Source organism: Atheta coriaria, unplaced genomic scaffold (assembly GCF_025399875.1).
Source record: "Atheta coriaria isolate IRGN ID8LTWV9N9 unplaced genomic scaffold, Caltech_Dcor_3.1 hic_scaffold_9_pilon, whole genome shotgun sequence".
In the NCBI taxonomy this organism is placed as follows: domain Eukaryota; kingdom Metazoa; phylum Arthropoda; class Insecta; order Coleoptera; family Staphylinidae; genus Dalotia; species Dalotia coriaria.
This window is the reverse complement of record NW_027045451.1, coordinates 3,464,718-3,484,605: the sequence shown is the minus strand read 5'-3', so window position 1 is coordinate 3,484,605 and position 19,888 is coordinate 3,464,718. Positions and strand designations below refer to the sequence as shown.

At 38.3% G+C, this 19,888-nt stretch overlaps 1 protein-coding gene across 1 annotated transcript; it reads left to right on the top strand.

The window, feature by feature from the left end:
- The first annotated feature begins 91 nt into the window (after positions 1-91).
- On the top strand, positions 92-18,167 carry LOC135799790 (hemicentin-2-like). The gene is made up of 6 exons (XM_065313000.1): positions 92-599; positions 3,088-3,349; positions 13,732-13,949; positions 14,947-15,157; positions 16,882-17,169; positions 18,145-18,167. Exons 2-6 carry the CDS (start codon positions 3,256-3,258, stop codon positions 18,165-18,167), a joined length of 834 nt encoding a protein of 277 aa, XP_065169072.1. The 5' UTR covers positions 92-599; positions 3,088-3,255.
- The last annotated feature ends 1,721 nt before the right edge of the window (positions 18,168-19,888 follow it).

The following is a 19,888-nucleotide window of genomic DNA, read 5'->3' as shown; positions in this document are numbered from 1 at the left end:
ACCGCCGTGTAGCGCATGTGCCACACAACCGCCCCGGCGCAACGCGAACGCCAGCGTTAAACGGAACGAATTTCAGTGCGGTTTACGCCGTGGTGACGCATGTTCTACCATCCATCATCTGATCCGTATCAAAATATTGGGGCGCTCACATTCCGCCTACACTCAAAAGCGCGCGTCGATTGTCGCAGGAAAACTTTGGCGAACATATCATTTTCAATTCTGATAATAACAGTGCAGTGTGGATTAATTAGCAACAATCAGTGCGTAAACTAGGATATTATATAATTCCATACATTTTAAACTAGACTCGAATTACCATCAGTAATTACAATAAATAAATAATTCTTGAATAAAACACAGTGTTATACGTCTAATTATAATAAAAAATTCAATAAAGTGTGTAAAACTCAATCAGTTACGAAGAAATTGCCTGCGACGCGTTAGTAAATAATTAAAGGGCTCGTAATCGAGTTAAAACGCCGACAAAGCGTACAATGGACGTTTCGGTGGGGAAGTTTTTAATTGAATATTGTTGTTAATTAAAATGTAGTGTGAATAGTGCCGCGTTGGATTGCAAGTTTTGATCTACTCTGATTCAAGTAATGCATGTTTTATTTATTAATATAAATATTTCTCTGTCCTAAAAATAAAAATACCAGAAAATTATTTGACAGGCCAAAAATATAAATGAATATTGCGCATTTTTAATTTCAATTTGACTTTAATCCACTCGCCGCTTTGCGGTTTTGGCCAACTTTCGTAATTTTTCTTCATTTTTGCTGCCATCAAACACACTAGTTTATGCTCAGTGTGCGCTACCGCAGAAGCTAGTGATGCAGCAACGTGTACTCGTTTAATACTCGTTTCGTGCTCGTTTTCATACTCGTCCTCTTTTCTCATTCTCTTCGTGTGCGCGCGGGGCAAAACATTTTTTAAACGCGAATGTTGGCAATACACGCGCCGCGCTGAGAAATGACTCTATTAAGCTGGCGTTGTACACGTCGCTGAGATGAGCGAGATTTTCCTACCGAAGCGATTCACTGCCGCGCCACCGCCGCCCGCTGCCGCCCCTCTACTATAGTTATACATTCATTTATACACTTGGTTGGGTCTTTGGTGACTTCGGGGCGGAGGTGCTTGTCTTGCGTTCGCAGAGTGATTATGCAATTTTTCCGCTCGGTGCGTCGCCGCCGCCGTTGCCGCCGCTAACACTGGCGTAACGAGCACTGTTCGCTGCTCCATAGAGTATAAAACGTTCGATGGTGCCGACGCGGTGTCTATTAAAACGTCAATTAACATGATTAACTCCCGAGGATTATGATAAACTTCATTCGCGTGACTTTTTGGCTACGTGATGAGCATTTTAGGAAAATCATACAAAATTTCTAATGATTGATTAAAGAATATTTTCACTGCGTTAATGACGCAATATAATCCCGGTTATTTTCATACCGCAATTGCTAAATCAATATTGTTATTTGTATTTGCTCTGTTTTTGCAACGCGTGTAGATATTAAGCACAGAAATGCGATAGTCTGTTAACATTTTTATTACGAGTGATCCAGAAGCAATTCCGTGCCATTACGCGTTTCCCCCTGACATGTGCCCGCTTATACATACCAAACCGAATTCCGATTTTTTTATCGCCTCCGCTAGCTTTCCGAGCTTTACGGTTTTATTCGAAGCGTTCGTTTTGTCCGCAGCTAATAACGGCATGTTTTCTGATTAAAGCGTGTATTTTATCGACACTCCATAAATCGAGCTGAAAACTATATTTTATTTAAGTGTTTTACTAAAAATTCTTCATCGGGAACACCAATTAAAAAAGTTAATAAAAAGTTTGATCATAATAAAAATAGAATAGGTTTTTGTTTTCTTTGAAATTATGGGTGTAAAGAATCTAAAGAATTATTTTCATAACCTTGGCTTATTTTAGTTTGTTTAAATATATAACATAAAATAGGTTGGTTATAAATTTGCATTAAAGTTAGTTTATGCGTAAAGTTTTACCAAACAAACAAATGCTATTTGTTTTTCAGGTTTGTGACGCTCGTTAAAGTAGAGCAGGTTACACAGAAAAATATTTTTATATTTTTCAGCTAGTAATTAAGTTTTGATGGGAATAAACTTTTCGTAGTTGTTTACGTTAAGTATGTTTGATCAAATAAAGTTTGTTATAAAAGTATGATTAATTTAACACAGCCACAAACCAGTCTAAAATATTTAATTGCCAATAAAAAAATTATGTTTTTAGTTTTTTATTAATTACATAAAAACTATTAACACAAAATTAACACTTTTTTCATAACTTAATTTAAAATATTTTCCGCATAGAATAAAACTTTAATTTAGTTTATTTAATTATTCTATATAAAGTTATAAGTAATTAAATTTTTGTTTTATTTTATTTTATTTTTTATATGAAAATAAAAGCGAAAGCAAAATCAGGTTTTTGCGAATTCCGCGTATCAGGGTAAACTCGAAACACCAGTTAAGCAACGGTCTACTACCCTCCAGTGTCCGTATTCCTTTTCGGCGCGGGTCGTAATGAATGTCCCTCTTAGACGCGGATTAGCCCAAGACCTTTTGTCGGCGTGTAAGAAGGATATATGTACCTCGAGGATTGTCCTCGTCCGCGGCGGCGTCTCGCATGCATTGCATTCCCCAAATGAAAATAAGTTTCATTAAGCGACAACAGTTTGTATTCATTAGCCTACATCCTGCAAGTTACAAGACTTGAGATTTAACAGATTTTAACACGCGAGCACTAAATTTATTGACAATGATTGACAAGAAACGAAAATGATTGACTTTTATTGAAAACGCATTAAATATTTATTAATTGAATGCGTAATCTAGTCAAAATTCCATCGAATATTAAATTTGGCCTGTCAAATGCAACAAATACCTATCAATTTGTGAAATGGCCTAGAAATAATCACATGCTCATTACAATCCTCCACCTCCCACCAACGGTCGATTGTGCGTTTTCATATCGACTGCTTCCTTCCGTTCCTGCGTTCCGGTTCAACCGGTTCAGCCGCAGCGTGTTTGTTCAATTAATGTGAATCAATTTGACTTTTATAGTGTCGAATTATAAACGGCTTGGGCTTAATGTCCGCCGCCGTCGCTGAGGAGTCGCTGAGAGCTGAGAATAATATGAGATGGATAAACCGGATGAAATGGATTTCGTTTGAAGTGCGGTTCTCTTGGGGTCCGACGCTCGCATCCTCCTGAGTGAAGAACGCCGAAAGCATGGATTTGCTACAACATTCCGCCAAAGCTTCCAAGTGTTTAATATTCTTCGCATTGTTTATTTTTCTATCGTCGATCGTCCTGGGAAACGCAAGTAAGTTATACGATTACCTATTTGATGTATTAACTATAGGCAACCAATAACACAGGAGGAATGTTTGAAATAGGGTTATCTATAAACAGTGGTCGATTATGGATTGATATTGTATTTGTGTTGTATGCGTGCGGTGTTGATACGGTTGGAAAAATACTCGTGTGGAAAATCGCTTCGATTGGATCCGAGGGATTCTAAGTTATTTATTTTTTGTTATGAAGTTTATATGAAGGATCGCCGGTGATAGTCTATACGTTATGCGATTCGCTACATGGGAAAGTCATTTTGCGAAAGCAGACGGAGCGAGTTGAATGAAATATATTTATTGTATTAGGGTTATTTTTATCTGCGGCCGAGCGGTGGAAAACGCGCGGAAGCATCAAATTTATGATGTTTATTGATAATACATTATGTTTGGTAATCGCTTCGGTAAACAAAACTAAAATATATCTTTTGTAATTCATATATTAATTTAGGTCATGAATATTCTGTAAGTTGCGGTTGCGATATGAAATTTAAATAATTCTATATTGCATTATTATAAACTCATAAATATAAATTTGACGCATACGTCGATCTTGTTTTATGTTTATATGTATGCTGAATGCATTTGGCACTTTTGCAGGTGCTATCAAAGCCCGTTCCGTTTCATTTCGCCCGCTGATAGATCCCGTCAAACAGTTGAAAGCGCTCCAGCGCGCCCGAACACAGAGAAATGGAAATATTCCAATATTATTCGCGTACACTTTTTAAGCGAACGCGCGGAAAATCTCTCGTTTGTGACGACGTTTTCCAATGTTTCGCTGAGTCCGTAGTGCTTTCGTGCACCAGCTCCCCGCCGCACGACGTTTTTCTCATCGTCTGCGCCTTTAAGTGCCACCGGAAACATTGCAAAAAGTAATAGAAACGGAGACGCGAACTAGTTGAAACATTCCGATGTCTAATACGTTTCCTTTCTCTTGGAATTTTATACAAAATGAAGCAAAATAAACCACAACCCAATAAAGGACTACAAAAGAATTATAATTGAATGACATTTTTAATTGGATGTGGTGTGCTTTTTAATTAAATTCTAGTTTTTAGATTCAAATCATTCAATTTGATTTATTTTTTATTTTTGAAAAAATTTTGAAAGGAATTTAATAATGATTATTTTGTGAGGTATTTTTACACACTCGGTGTATCTTACCAAGTGTGTAAGTACCTAGATTCCACACGTATCCTCCCGATTCTAAATCGACTTCCATCGAGTCCGCATAACTTTACTTTTTTTGTGCGTTTGCGGCAGGGGCGGTGGCAAAGAAGTGGCGCCTGGAAAACCAATTCCTGTGAGATTGGAAATGCGATTGCTATACTATTGCCCCGATGATACTTCTTAAAACCCCATATTTTAAATTTGATGTGATGGATTTCCAATTCCGCACCGTTTTTTTCTACTCTCAAAGCGGCAGAGAACACACTTCACTCTAATCTAAAACATTTGTACACCTAATTCGTCTGGAATATATTACAAACCAAAATTTTCCCAAAAAAATGTATTTTTCTTTCCCTGACCGAATTTTTTATGAAAAAGAGCAAAAAAATTATAATTTATACCGAGAACAACAATAAATCATATAAATCAAAAACATCCACAACTTTTCCAACATTTATTTCCGGTTATTATTGTCTCTCATTTATTAGAAAATCAACCGCAAACTTAATAAGCAACTTTTTCTCCTCGCCGTACTTGGAGCAAAGTTCCGCACGTTTCCTGACGCGTATTCATTGGTTTTGTTGCTTCGATATTTCTTCGTCGCGTGATGGCGGTGGTTGTAGTCGTTATCTAATCAAAACGTTTCGAGATTCGCTGCCGGTAAAACTTTTCTGGACAATTTAATGTTTATTCCTGACATCTCATTATCTTCATTCCGACGAGCGCCCCGAGAGCTTCCCGTCGTCCATCGGCCTGCAATAAGCACACCGAGCGCAAAGAATAGGATGTGCGGCAGAAAAAAAAAAGAAGTACGAACGAAAGGAAACGGAAATTTCCAACCGAGTTCACAGCCGAATGACGCGCCGCTCCCACCTTGATTTTCCGTAGCGTCCGGAAGCCGAACCAGTTTCCAATCCAGTGACAATGTCGACGAATTTTGGCATCAGTATAAAATCGCAAATTTTTAACGAAATACAAGTTATTTTACTGTTTCAGCCATAAAATGTTATCATACTGTCTATTTGAATACTCTATTCATCATTTATTATTTAATCCACATCTAGCCATTCAATTGATAATAATTAAATTATTTACGTCCATAAAATTAATTCGCGGTTATTTATGCTTCATTAGCTGGACATTTAATGTTCATTTATTTATAATAGTTTAAAACTATTACAAACATGCAGTTTACTACCGCTATTTATGATTTGTTCAGGTAATGATGTTATTAATAATATAGTTTAATACGTCACATTTGCGAATATTCAAAATTCCGATTTATTATCTCTACGCAAATAAATTTAACAATAAAAAATAATGGATAAATCAAATCGGGCCCTCTCCGGCGTTAACGATCGTTATCTGCGTGTAAATTTGCAAATCTAAGTGTAATAATGAGACCATAAATCAAATTTTCGCATTAACACAAAAATGAACCCTATTTACACAGCGAGACGAAACATCCCGCCCGTTTTCCGTGCGCGCACTTTTTATTCGCGTTTGCTTCATGATTCTATTATTCCGGGCCCTTCGGTGTACCCAGCTACATTATTCATTTTCGCATTTTTAAACAGCACCCGCGCTCCCTCAAACACTCTAGATCCCATGTCGGATAATAACGTTTCATATTTCGGCGATTTTTTTCTTTCTTATTCGCGTGCATATTTGATATTTGGCTGTAGAAAAAATGCGCTGGACTTTTTGGACAATTGTATGCTTTGACGTTTGCTTCAAACAGTTTAAAACATGCCGGCGCGCCAACTTTACAAACTCATTGCTATTCCATTGTGTCCAATCGACGTGCGCCGCTCGCAATTGTAATTCCGGCCCGTGTCTCGACCCATGGACCGTGCGAATCCTTCCAATTCGAGCCATATGGGAATTTAATCCGATTTATGATGGTGCGTTTTCTCTCGGCGCGCTCGTTTGTTCTGGCAACGGCGGCCGGCGCGTTTTGTAATCTTTTTTAATTACGAATATTTGCGAAAAAGGCTTAGTCTCTCAACATTCGCGCTTCGTTAGACACTACATTTTTTCACAACCCAACTTGCACATTATTAGATTACTCCCAGCGAGTAATTTACATTACTTAAATTCTAATTCTCCAAATTCGTGAAATTCAACTCAAGCATTGATTTTTATTTCTTCACAGGAAAAAACTTCCAATTCGTATAAATCCTAGTTTTCAATAAACAAACTTTTATGCAGAAATAAATGTATTATACAAAATAGGTCACACATTTTTCTCGATATCGGCAAAGGAAAGTTAGTTGCCATGCCTGGGAAACACCTGAAGCACTAAACTTTGTTTGCGAACCAAACTGCACACCGCCAATCTGTCCGCATATGGGCAATATCCAAACATGTCGCGAGTTACGTATCCAGCTTAGTCATGATCCCATAGTCCACCTGGACGCGAAATCCAGCAGGGTGTTTGCACTTGCACACTGCATCCGATAGCTTATTGTCTGGACGCAGGCCCGCATCTATGAAGCAATTTCCATCGGGTTTACTCCGAATAGTCATTGCGGGCGATTCCAAAACTAGTTCGAATGTGCTGATAATATCGCTTGTAAATTTGTGCCGACAATAGGCCTGTCTCACCAGGAGTAGTGTGCGGGAAAGCGGCTATAAATTGTTGGGTTAGTTAAAGTGGAAATAGGTAAGCCTTGCACGGGTTGGACCGAAATGTCGCGCGGCGCGAGCGTCTCTCATGCTTACCAATATCCTCCATACGGAATAAATGTTCGCACACGCGAATGTGTCGTGCCATCGCTGCCAGCGAATATGCTCCCAGTTCCCGAACGCGATGCATAAATGATACTAGGGAGGACACTTAACATTTATACGAGCATGATGTATGAGTGCATGTGCAATGTATATACAAACTTGCGCAAGCGGATTCGATGTGAGCATGAGCTATGCATGTGTTCAAATTGCCGTTTTGCAGGCAGGATTCATGAGGTTGACAAATTTATAAGCACAAGAAAGACCTCAACATGTACGCAGTGGAAGTTACTTTGGAACACTATATCTTAATATTTAATATAAAAGGTTATGTTGTGTAACATAACCTGAGTTAAAGTAAAGAAATCTGTAAGTTTATGATGCATGCCTAGGTTATATTATAGGTTAGATTAAAGTTCCGTAACAGATATTCGGTTTGTTTTCTATTAACAATATCGGGGAGTGTAATAATGTGCGTTATCTTATTGAACATGAACAATAATATTAGCGCGCGCGCGTTTCCTGACCGCCGGCGGGCGCAAAACTGCCGGCCGTTCGGCACGTATGCGACGACCGCAGGCGTGCGGCCGCATTCCAGGTTACCACGCGCGCTTCGATCTGCCGCCCCCCATGCAGCTGGCACGCGGCGGCGGCACCACCATTGTAAATCGTGAATTGTAAAAATTCGCGTGCGGCACGCAATCTGTGGCGGTGCGCGCCTCGAACGTGTGCAACCGGCTCGAACGTGATTGCCGCCTCTCGGTACACCTGAATGGATCGCGCAGCGCAGAAAAAAAAATGCAACTCAGTTTTCCACTTTATTAATGCTATTAAATTATTGTTCAACTGAACGATTGCTTTGCTATTTTATTTCCGCACAGAAAAGAAAATTTTATCCTAAGCTACAAATGATTATTTTATTGAGTTATAAATATTCATGACCAGTGTGTGTGGTTGTTGCGTCTTCCTGATATGCGAGAACATAAATTTACTTACGCCTAAATTATGAAAGTCCCCATACCATAATTTCATCTCGGACGCATGCCCCCCAGCCCGACATATAAATTTAAATAAGATTTCCGCCCCCTTCGCTCGATATGTGCGGCGTGCATATTTACGTGTGTGTTCCTCGCGAAAATGCTTCTTTGGAAAGGTAACCATAACCTCCCGTTTTGGTATATTTGAAGATAGAAGGGATGCAAACACATGCAAAGCCGGTCGCGTGCCCCAGAAGTGAAAGCGGAACCGAAAACACTAAGAAGAGCAATGCCGAGGTAGGAAAATATTTTATACACAACCCCTCGGAGTGTATGCGCGTTGCTCGTGTATAATGAGGTCGATTCTTTATGGCAGCGATACCTTCCTTTTCCAAATCGCACGAAAACCGAAAATCTCTCTCGACGAGCTTCATTTTTTCTTCTGGTGCTCTGCCGCCTGAACAGACGCAGCTGTAAAAAAATCGAGCTTAATTTTTTTATGCGCACTCGGCCCTCGATATAAATGTGCCTCATTTTTCTCGCAACTTGAAAGACCTGGAAATCGGCGAACATTTGCGCTTATGAATTGCCAAAATCTACAAAAAGGAAAAAAATTCGCGTGCACTTTATTTAAATTAGCTTCCACTGAAAAATATGACAATCACGGCGTGCGTTCTAATTAGGGCGCGCAATTAAGCGACACACAATAACAGAATCTCAGCGTGAGTTGAATTTATTTCGCTTTGTTGTCGAAATTAGAAGCGTGTGTTTTTGGAAGCATAGTCTAACCAGGACTTCGTCCAGGCTTGTTTTTCGTGCCTTGCGCCGCCGTGCATTATTTAGCACTTATTCATCATTAATCACGCTCTGCTCGGGGCGGACGCAAGTGAGCAAACAGAATCGAAGCACGGAGGACACAGAGCACGCGAAAATAATATCAATTCACATGCACACAAAACACACATACACAGATCTATCACATTCGTGTAAATCCCCCGCATGACGAACCCGGTATTCTATTATGAGTTGTGTGTTGTTTCGACCGCGGTCCGTTTTTGGCATTTTTAGTGCCTGTGCCTTGAAGGATTTACGCGGTTTAGGCAACGCACGAATTATGAACCGCCCACGTTTCTTGTCTCGGGGTATATGCTCGTAAATTTTTGTTCTTTATGAGGCGAAATAAAGAAACTTTACGCGGATGAGAAGAATTTTTTTGTTTCGTTTTTTTTTTTCTCTGCCGGCGTGATGAGGTGAGCTGCCGCAATTTTACGCAAAGTGAAAACCGGTGAGAAATGCAGGAATGTTCGCACAAGTAAGCTTATTACTTCATTTGTGGCGCGCGAGCGAAATTCAAATTAAACTTACGGCGTAGAATGCAGAAACGCAGATTATTTAACTACGCTCGTAACAAGAATTTTTTTTTATGTTGTTTTAATAGAAAAAATATATTTAAACTTTATATAGAATAATAGAAAATATATTATGTTGAATTAATTTGACCCAGTATAAAATTACAACTGTTGAAACCGGGAAAAAAATCCTTTCAATGAGTAAAATTAATTTATCTTTCATACAATAGAAAAGACTGTCTCGCTGGCTGAATGTGTTTGCTTAGCATCCGGCAACTTCAACGTATTCAACGCATTAACCACATTCGCCTACATTCACTACATTCATTTCCTCTGGCGTTGAATTGCCGGTGAAGCCTGCGAGCGTTAAGTGTGTAACAAATACATTACGTCCTAGTTTTATTCGTAACGAGCGACGCGCTCCTACAAATCGTACAACTTGGTTTCGGGGCTAAGATGCAAAACGCGCCCGCGTAAGGGAATTCGAACATTCGCCTCTAGGAGAGATGTACAAGTACGAGTAGGTACAAAAGCGGGTGTAGCGCGCACGCGGTGTAAGCGGTAATGGAAAGTGAAGTGAGGCGGCGGTCGGAAAATGGAACCAACTTCCTTACTGCCGGAAATCTACACCAGGCTATGTTTTAAGAAAGATTTTAACCAATTTGCCATCAATTTAAACTCGAAAAAAATATTTTTTTTATTTTAAAATTGAAATTTTAGTGAAATTTCACTTATAACCATAAATAAATTAACCTTACTTAATGCATAAATCAATATCGCAAATATCTGTCCTACAACTCAGCAAATACTGCTAGTAATAAATGTTAACCATCAGATTTCACCATTTTACGATCGAAAACATTATGGGTCACGATGGGACCCTCAATAAAATTTGACGGAATTACTTTGGCACGTAGTGTTCTAATTTGAACCACGCTTGCAACTCACTCATTCCTTTATCCCCGGCTATTTGACTTGAATGACGTATGCACTCCTGTAATAAAACTGCGATTGCACATTCAGAACCCAGCACCCGATTTTTTCTACCTCGGAATAATACTCGATTTCATGCCGCATTCGAACATATGACGTTGTTACGTTTCATGACGCAAAAGTCAATGTTTACATTCATTTCGGTTCGAACAGAGTGACTGAATTTATCCCGGAGCACAATCCGTTTGAAAAATAAACATTTTAAAAATTTACGCAGAAAAATATTTATTTCTACCTTCAGCACCATTGGCACCTACTTGAGGAACGCAAATTCAATTATTTATTAGAAATGTTTATTCAAAATTGTGCGCATTTGCACAACGCACTTGTTTTTGTCCCGAGGTGGATAATTTGTGGAGTGCTTAATTGAATTGCCAGCGTTTTTTTTTTGTTTAGCGTTGCGCGGTTGGGGGCGGCATTACGCCGTGAGTGGCAACCTTAACGTGATTTTTCCATTTCCGTGATTTAGTTAATTCATGTTACTACACAAAGAAAACAACAGCGTGAGCGGTTAAATAACAACGCGGTGTTTTTCATCCGTATCAAAACCTGGAAGTTCATTCTATTAAATTTATTTATTATAAAAGCAAAAAAAGAAAAAGAATATTACTAATATTAACTAATTCGAGTAGTTTGTTTTGGATCTTATCTATTGAAAGTTGGAACATGCAAAGATTTGCATGCCGCTATCGTTGTCGTGTTGGTTGAATAATTTCGACGAGCTTAACGGCTTCCGAGAAAATGGAAATGATCTAAGTCACGTATTATGCCGAAATTCCCATTGCAAAACAAAATTTAATTAGAGAACTTGTGTGGTGCGCCCACCACCCACATAAACTCTCATAATGTAAATTTTAAAATAACCACAAAAGTATTAAATTTATCATTAACTGGATCCTTAAATATGCTTTATATATTTGCGATTGCAATATTCGACAGTAAGTATCTTCTAAACTGAAAGAGATAGCAACCAGAAAATTGTAGATTACGAAAGATTGGAAAATTTTCTATCAGATGGAAATTTAAAATTTAATTTAATGGAGTAAAAGGTCTAAAAACGCGACTAAAACTGCAAAAAATTTCAATTTTTTAATTTTTGACGATTACGGTGCCCTTAACACGGGTCACTTCTACCGCTACCCTCAAGCGGTGCTGTAAACAGGAGTCACTTCTACCGCTGCCCTAGTACGGTACCCTGAACAAGAGTCACTTCTACCGCACACCTCATACGGGGCCCTGAACACGAGTCACTTCTACCGCTGCTCTTGTACGGTACCCTGAATTCGAGTCACGTCTACCGCTACCCTCACCCTGCTACGACAAACCGAATGAGACTCAACTATACAATTGCGATTAATTGCAATATAACTAAATAAACAAGAAAAATCAACTTCCTTGATGTATTCGAGTCAATAAACGATAATAGTGCATATCTTTTAAACTAAAAGCGATAGCAACCAACGGATTGAAAGTTATGAAAGATTGAAATTCTGCATTTGATAAGTATTTAAAGTAATTTAATTTCGTGGGATAAAAGGACCCAAAACGTGACTAAAAGTGCAATTTTTCATTTTTGCCCCTTTTGAATTGTGAATATCTGCCAATTGTGTCCGACCGTGCCGGTCGTCTAGTTTGTATCACGGGTATGTAGGTAGTACGTGATAAAAAGAATACTTGTTTATAAACAACAAATGCAAATTTGACCGAAAATTATAATTGAATTATAAACTTACCAGGCACAACGAATGCTGTAACTATACGAAAACATAAATTAAAACAAAAATATTTCATACAATTGAATTATGTTGTAATAACAATCAACACAAAATAAGTAATATGTGCTGTTTAGTTCAAAATTACTTACACGAGCCTGATGGATCTTTGTTTATGATGAGAATCAAAATGGAGACACCAAACACAATGTCGAGTGAAGAATGTTGTCAAATCCACTATCACGTGACTTGTAATATACTCGTACATAACAAACGCGACCAAACACCGGCATTTCCGAACATTTAACAAATTACTATAGTCGCAAAGAACAAATAAATAGTCGATTGATCTGCGAGTATAACACAAATTTAGATTATTGAAATCCGAATAAATGATATAAGTCTCTATACACGACTGGATTAACTAGCGATCGGCACGAAACTGGCTGCAATCCACCGATAGTGCATGCCGAAACTGCGTAAGCTACGACGGGACAGTATATGATAAGAAAGCAAGAGGTGCGCAAAGACGACACGTCAACGGCACGCGACCTTGTGAGCGAATAGGAATAGGCACATTACGTGTGATCTAAACTAAACTAGACTTCGCTGCATGCAGCAAGTTTATCCGGCGCTAGGGACAGCGCGCGAGATACATGCGTTAAAAACGTTGTTTACACCGAATCGCAGATAACAACATTGCATACAAAACTATTCTAGTGGCCACGATTGTCGATAAATATAAAAATAAGCCGTATAACTTGATTTTATGATTTTTAGTGCATCCTAGTGCCATCTATGATTGCGACAAATACTAGTCCCACAATTTAGACTATTATAATCAATAATTAATGTCTCTACGTGTGTATTAATAATTGGTAATCTAAGAAATGAAATTTTAATTTATAAGTAAAAAATAGGCCTAATAATTTATTTCCTCGATTTTTGCAATTGCAATTGCGATGAGTTGTGCTATATTGATAAATCTATACCGGAAGAACGAATGGATTTCCTTGTCGGAAACGGCTGGCTGCTTAATAATGCATAATACCTAAGTGACCGCCATCGCCAGACAGACGTTTCAGAGCCGTATTAGAAAGCGGCAAGTAATAATTCATCTCGCACGTGTTCGGCCCTCGGACGTCTGCTGCAAACGTTGGCAAACCAAGAGTTTTGTTTCGCATGTCGTCCTTTTGCTACGCAAATGGTGGGGAGTGCATTGCGGAATTGAATGTCGGTCAGTCTCTTTGAATAAAATATGATTTCATTCGGTCTTTACGGATGTTTCTCGCCTTTGCGCATCCAGAAGAACAATACGGATTATTTCACAAAAAGAAAAAAATTGTGAAATTATTTATTTATATTAATACTTATGTGTATTTTTGATGTATCTTGACCTTGTTTTTGTTTGGTTTTCACTTTGAAGATGGTTCAAACACAGAAGAGACCGGACATAGCCTGAGTAGACGCAGCTACGATTCGCCACCGCGTCACAAAGGCAAAGAGAATGCGGCGGCGAAAATCCCGGCGGCGGGCGGCAAGCCTGCGAACGTGTTCGCCACCGACAACTGCACGGTGGTGGTCGCCCAGATCGGCGGCACTGCTACTCTGCCATGCGTCGTAAGGAAATTCAACACTGGTGTGGTGAGTACATAAATTACCTTGCTCCCCAAAGGTCAGATGTGCTTTTTTCGAAATGTTTACCTAATTTATGAAAGCGCGTCGCAAAAAAGCCACGCCAGCGAATAAAGTGCGCAAAAAATATTTTGCTTTTGTTTACCAAAAAACTTGCTCCTTTTTGTTGTCTAGGCCAGCAAACAATTCAACAAAAATATTGTTGATTATTTTTCGAACTGAAGTTTGGAAACCAATAAACGCCTGAGGTTTATACAAAATAAACAAAAATATACTGAAATTTTGATGCAAAAAATGCAATCTTTGTTGCATCATGGAAATTCTGAGTATTTTAATTTTTATTCAAAAAGTAATTTAGATTATCTCGGTTGGTTTTACGAATTTCCCGTCAGATACGCGCTCTGGGAGGCTTTCGATTGCAAACTTTTTGTTCTCGTATTTCCATTTCGGGCACACATTTCACATATGTACTGAAAATGCGTTCAGGTGTGTGAAATATAGACATTCACCACACAATCGCTTGCTTGTTGTTCTATTTTATTTATTTTTTGTCTCCCGTGCGTATATTGTGTGTCTGGTTTGAAAAATGTACAAATCGTAATGACGTACATTACGATAAGGTTTCTCCGATGGTCTTTTTCGTTTGATTTACACACATACACATAGCGTCCAGCGCGAAACCACATTTGTACACGCTCGGCGTAATTTTCTTTGTTCGGGCAAAACAAAGTACTCGCAGGGCTGTTATTTTATACCCGACCTGTGCGAAACCCTGTCAGTCGGACAGAAGGCCAAAGGATAATGAACGGTGTACGAAAAGAAAGCGCACCAGCCAACAAAAATAACCGAAATAAAAACGGGAAAGAATCACTCGTCGTGCGCTTTGCAAAGAGCTTTTCTAAACAAAAACATTAGCTTTATATCGACGAATGCAGTGTTTTTATTTCAACTTTTGTATTTATTTAAAAATGCAACATTTTTGGTAATTTAAAATATTTTATTTCAGGTATCCTGGATAAGAAAGCACGATTACCACTTATTAACAGTTGGATTGACGACGTACAGCGCCGACGACAGATTCATGGTCGAACACGTCAGGCATTTGCAGAATTGGGGTCTCCTGATAAAGCACGTTCAATTCTCGGACGCCGGTCTTTACGAGTGCCAAGTCTCCACACATCCCCCGACGAGCATCTTCCTCGAGCTCAAAGTCACAGGTATTTAACGACACAGCCACACTCACTCGTTCCCTGGCTGTCACCACGTTTTCTCGTTTAGCACATATACACCTAAACACATATAGATTCGGTCTGAAAGTATGCCTGCAGCGCTCGAAAACACATTGTCGAAAAAAGCTACTCAGACCTGAAAACAAAACGACCGCGGCAATGAAGTTAGTCGAGAGGAATCGGCAGCGAAAAAGACCGGAAAGAAATTAAAGACAGCGCAAACGTAAAACTCCTTGCCGAAGCAAAACAAACTAATTTACTTCCAACCACATATGTTGGTTGAGTTTTTGTTTTAGGCTTCCAAATATCACATATACAAAGTGTTGTGGAAAGACAACAAAAAATGTTTCTATTTCTATATTTGGAAATCTTGCATTTTCAGCAAAGTTTTGTTCCGGACTGGACGTAACCGCAACGGTGTTGATATTTACCGTGTTCATTACACGTCCGAAATCAATTTACCTCACTCCGGCGTGCATCCGGTGCGCTGCCGAAAGCAATCACCCTCAAAGTGGGACGGCGACTGCGGCTCATAAGTGCCCTGCCACCTCCCATGTTTGTTCGATTTTGGAGTCATGCACGTGGGTGAAATATTGCCCTCTGGGCAATCACTTTTCAGAATGTTCCAATCACAATATAGAAAAGGTCACACACCAAGCAAAAACCGAAAATAGCCCAGAATAAAGGGCGATTAAAAACGTGAACGCTGAGGTTATGTTTTAATATTGTTAAGAAAGTGCATTTGACGCTGTCGGGTACAATTTGCTTCCACATTAAATAGTTGGAAGAGAAAAACATTTAATTTCGCTGCAGCAAGAATCCTAGTTTCATTGCTTGCGGCATTTTAGTCTTTACCACATTGGAGGAGGTTTTTGCACAGCTTCAAAGTCCTTGAGAGACAAACTGTTTTGCCAGATGTTCATTCTTAAAGTAGAAACTTCTTTAGAGCAAAAATTAATTTAAAATATTTAAGTGTTAGGTAATGAATAAAAAGTAAATCCAATACACTTTATGAATTGTTGTATGCGTTCGCATTTGATTATACCGGCAACGTTTCAAATTACCCACGTCATCTAAAATTACATTCCATTTATTCCCATTCAACGCATTCGAGTTGGCTGCATGCAGCGAAAGTTTCGTGTGTAATTATATGGCTAGTTTATTGCGTAATTACACTCCAAGCGAGTCGAGAGCTTTCGTTGAAAAGCAACAGACAAGTAATTTTCTTAATTAAAATTGTAATAAAATGCAGCTTGGACTCAGGAGTTCGTCACTGGCCAGATTAGAGAGGATTGTCGTCATGTGTGTGTGTGTGACTTTTGACGTGGATAAAAGGATAAGCTCGCATCAGATGGGCACACATCTTCACAATGACGTATTGTGCTCGGTGCGCGTTTGGTATTACGATATAACACGATATGCGAGGGTGGTCCAAGGATATATACACGCGGGTGATGCTTGAATGGATGCGGGAGCAACTCAAAGGAAGTTCTGACAGGCGGCAGCAGTGGAGGGTGCGACCGGCGGTTATGAACTCCATGTCACGACTGTCACTATGTGGTCGACGTAATTAAACGACGACTGCAACTGACACATCGTCTTTACCCATGTTATTTACCCTTTGACCTCTCGAATTCATACCGCGCACTCAAAACATGTTGTGTTTTTATTGTCGAAATATATTTAACAGTGCGTTGTTGTTGGTATTTCAGAGGCGTCAGCGGAAATTCTCGGAGCGCCTGATTTACACCTGAGAGCTGGTTCGTCGCTGCGTTTGGTGTGCACCCTGCGGCAGTCGACGGAACCGCCATCGTACGTGTTTTGGTATCATGAGCAGCGCATGATTAATTACGATCAGGGCGTGCAGGTGATTGCCGATCGCAGCAGCAGCATTTTACTGCTGCAGGACGCCGACAAAACGCACAACGGCAATTACACCTGCAGTCCTTCGAAAGCCATTCCGGCGTCGATTAATGTACACGTGCTCAACGCAACCGCAGGTAATTTATTTACGTTTTCACAACAAACTATTTAATTTACTGTAAAGCAGAATTAAATCAATATTAAACTAAAAGATTTACAGTCACAAAATCAAATTTTCAATAATTAAATGCAATATTAAGCATTTAAAAGTTTTTTTTTATTCAACCAAGGAATTAGCAATTTGTGCTTATTTTTAGACGGGTAACAATCAGATTGCATGTTGGAATCACGAAAATATTCGAGAATTCCGCAAAGCAACATCACTTAGCAGGTCAGCAAAGCGTGATAATAGAAAGCGACATTACTCGGTCGAGGGTAAAAAAAACAAGGTGATTACAACTCAATTATGTCATAAACGAAAATGTGCAGCAAACTCGATCAATCGACGAAAGCATAAAAGCGTCGCCGTGTCGCACACCATTAACGATCCGCCATTTCCTTGCGACATTAAACTGCAATGACGGTCTTGTTTGATTTTTCGACCTGCATAAATGCAAAATCCGTTTAATTGTTGAATCTGAACTCACATTAAAATAACACTCACTTGTTTTACATTTTTTCTCCTTTAATTCCCTTAATGTTTTTAAGGAAAGGCAATCGACTTGAAAGCTATGAATATTAACGGCTTGAACAAAACGGTGCTAATGAAGACATAAAGTTATCGTGAAGAATTTTAGTGCCGGCAATTAAAAATAATAGTTAACACTATAAACGTGACATTAATTATATCATAGAACATTAAAGAGTGTCGCGAGTGCAAGCGCACGACGTATAATGATTCGTCGTAGCAGCAGTCTGTAGTTAACAAAATCGCGACTATTAAAACGTTCATTATTTCCTTCCAGTAATAATACAGAGAGACGATTATACCTCTTGATGGTATCTTTTTTCTCCTGAGATTTTAACTGCTAGGTTTTAAGGAAATCATTTTTCTTTGCATAAAATTGCTTAGAAAGACATTAAAACTAGGTTATGATATTTTAAAATGACAGGTTTTACCACGAGCGCCATCTAAACGTATCGGACTGAACTAAAAATAAATTGATGATTTATTCCTGTATTAATACGAGGATATTTTATCTTTTCTAGAAGAAAACCAGCTGCAATGCAACATGCCAATACAAGTCCACGATCGACATTCACACCAACAAACTGTCTCCTCTTCAACTTACTGACGCTGATGACCAGCGCACTGATTACATGATGCCATCGTCGTCGTCATCATCATCAGTGCGACGCATAAATGTTTATACTACTCGTGAATGTGATGTATAAAAAAGTGATATATCATTTATATGAATAAAATAAAACAAGAGTTACAAATTATATACATATAGCTATATTTGAAGGCAAGCGAGCGAAAGAAAAATTCCCAAGAATAAAGACTAAAGGACATGACAGCGCAGTGTGAATTCAAAGGATTGTGCGATGTTGAACTCCCGCCGACAAACACGCACTTGTAGCAATTGTAAATAACATGTAAATATCACAGCATTTGAATAAAGAACGAAAGAAACACAGTGTCAGAAGCGGCGTGAACAAAAGAGCGGATACAAGTTGTAAAGTTGAATTATACATAATTTAATTTTAATGTTGATAGTTGAAGGAAAACGAATGCAGGGCAGGACTATTGGGGTTATAATGAGAATCAACATTCGGAGGATATTGTACATAGATAGCTAATTGATAATAAACAAAAATTATGAATGTAAATGTATTATAAAATAAATCCAACACAAAACAACAATAATAACCTATATTATTATTCTAAGTATGAGCCTGTTATTTTAAAATTTTAAATGTTGTTTTATCATTAAGCGTTGCGGATAGAATTTAATATGTTATCCAAGGGAATGAATGCCAAAAAAATTTACGCGCTACATGGCGCATGAGATGGAAATGTAAAAAAATTAATTATTATTTTTTAAATACGTGTAAAAATGAACATTTTGCATATTTTAACAAATTGTAAGAATATAATTTTTGTATACTATCAACTTGTTTGTAATTTAAACTCGTAAACAAAAGATTTGATTTTGTTGTTACTGATTTTTGTAAATGTTTAATAAATACTCAGAAATTTGTTCGAAAATCGTTTTTATTTATTAACAGAGAAAATATTAGCAATGAATGGTAACAATTGTATATTTCTGTTGAATTGTAGTTGAGTAGATGCGTTTATAATTGAATTTCAGGCTTTGTACAGCTGCATTGTTGTTATTTGTGCAATTCAAGCATTAGAGGCGTTGAACGAAAACGTGCTCGGCGACCAAGTGATTTGCTTTGAAGTTTATGCTTACATTCTCATCAATTGTGGTCGAAAACTTGCAAACAATGTTGCATTCAAAGCATGTGGACCAACACATATCATTTTCAATAAATATTCCTTTATTCAAGCAGTTAAAACACAAAAAACACAAAAATTCATTTTTAACGTTCTTAATTCAAGTAAAATGCAATATCAATAAAACCAAGGACTAAATATTGAAATTTAATAACATTAGTTTTGTAACTCACGCTAATCCATCTAAATTGAAGTGTAGAATCACGGTAGTAATCAAATAACAATACCCTACATACAGTTTGTTTCCATACCGAAGAAATCAATAGATACACTTTATGTAAAAGAGATATATTTGCAGATACATGTAGTCAGGCGGTAAGTAGTGGGTGTTGTAAGTGTGTGCTTATCATCGGAACGATGCCAGCAGTTGAAATGATATACGCCGCTGAAGA

What these genes read in the sequence shown, in the direction of transcription:
- LOC135799790 (XM_065313000.1), top strand. Translation starts at nt 3,256, where the DNA reads ATGGATTTGCTACAACATTCCGCCAAAGCTTCCAAGTGTTTAATATTC. An exon ending in GATCGTCCTGGGAAACGCAA is followed by an intron (nt 3,350 to 13,731) that starts GTAAGTTATACG and finishes TTCACTTTGAAG; the next exon opens with ATGGTTCAAACACAGAAGAG. An exon ending in GGAAATTCAACACTGGTGTG is followed by an intron (nt 13,950 to 14,946) that starts GTGAGTACATAA and finishes ATTTTATTTCAG; the next exon opens with GTATCCTGGATAAGAAAGCA.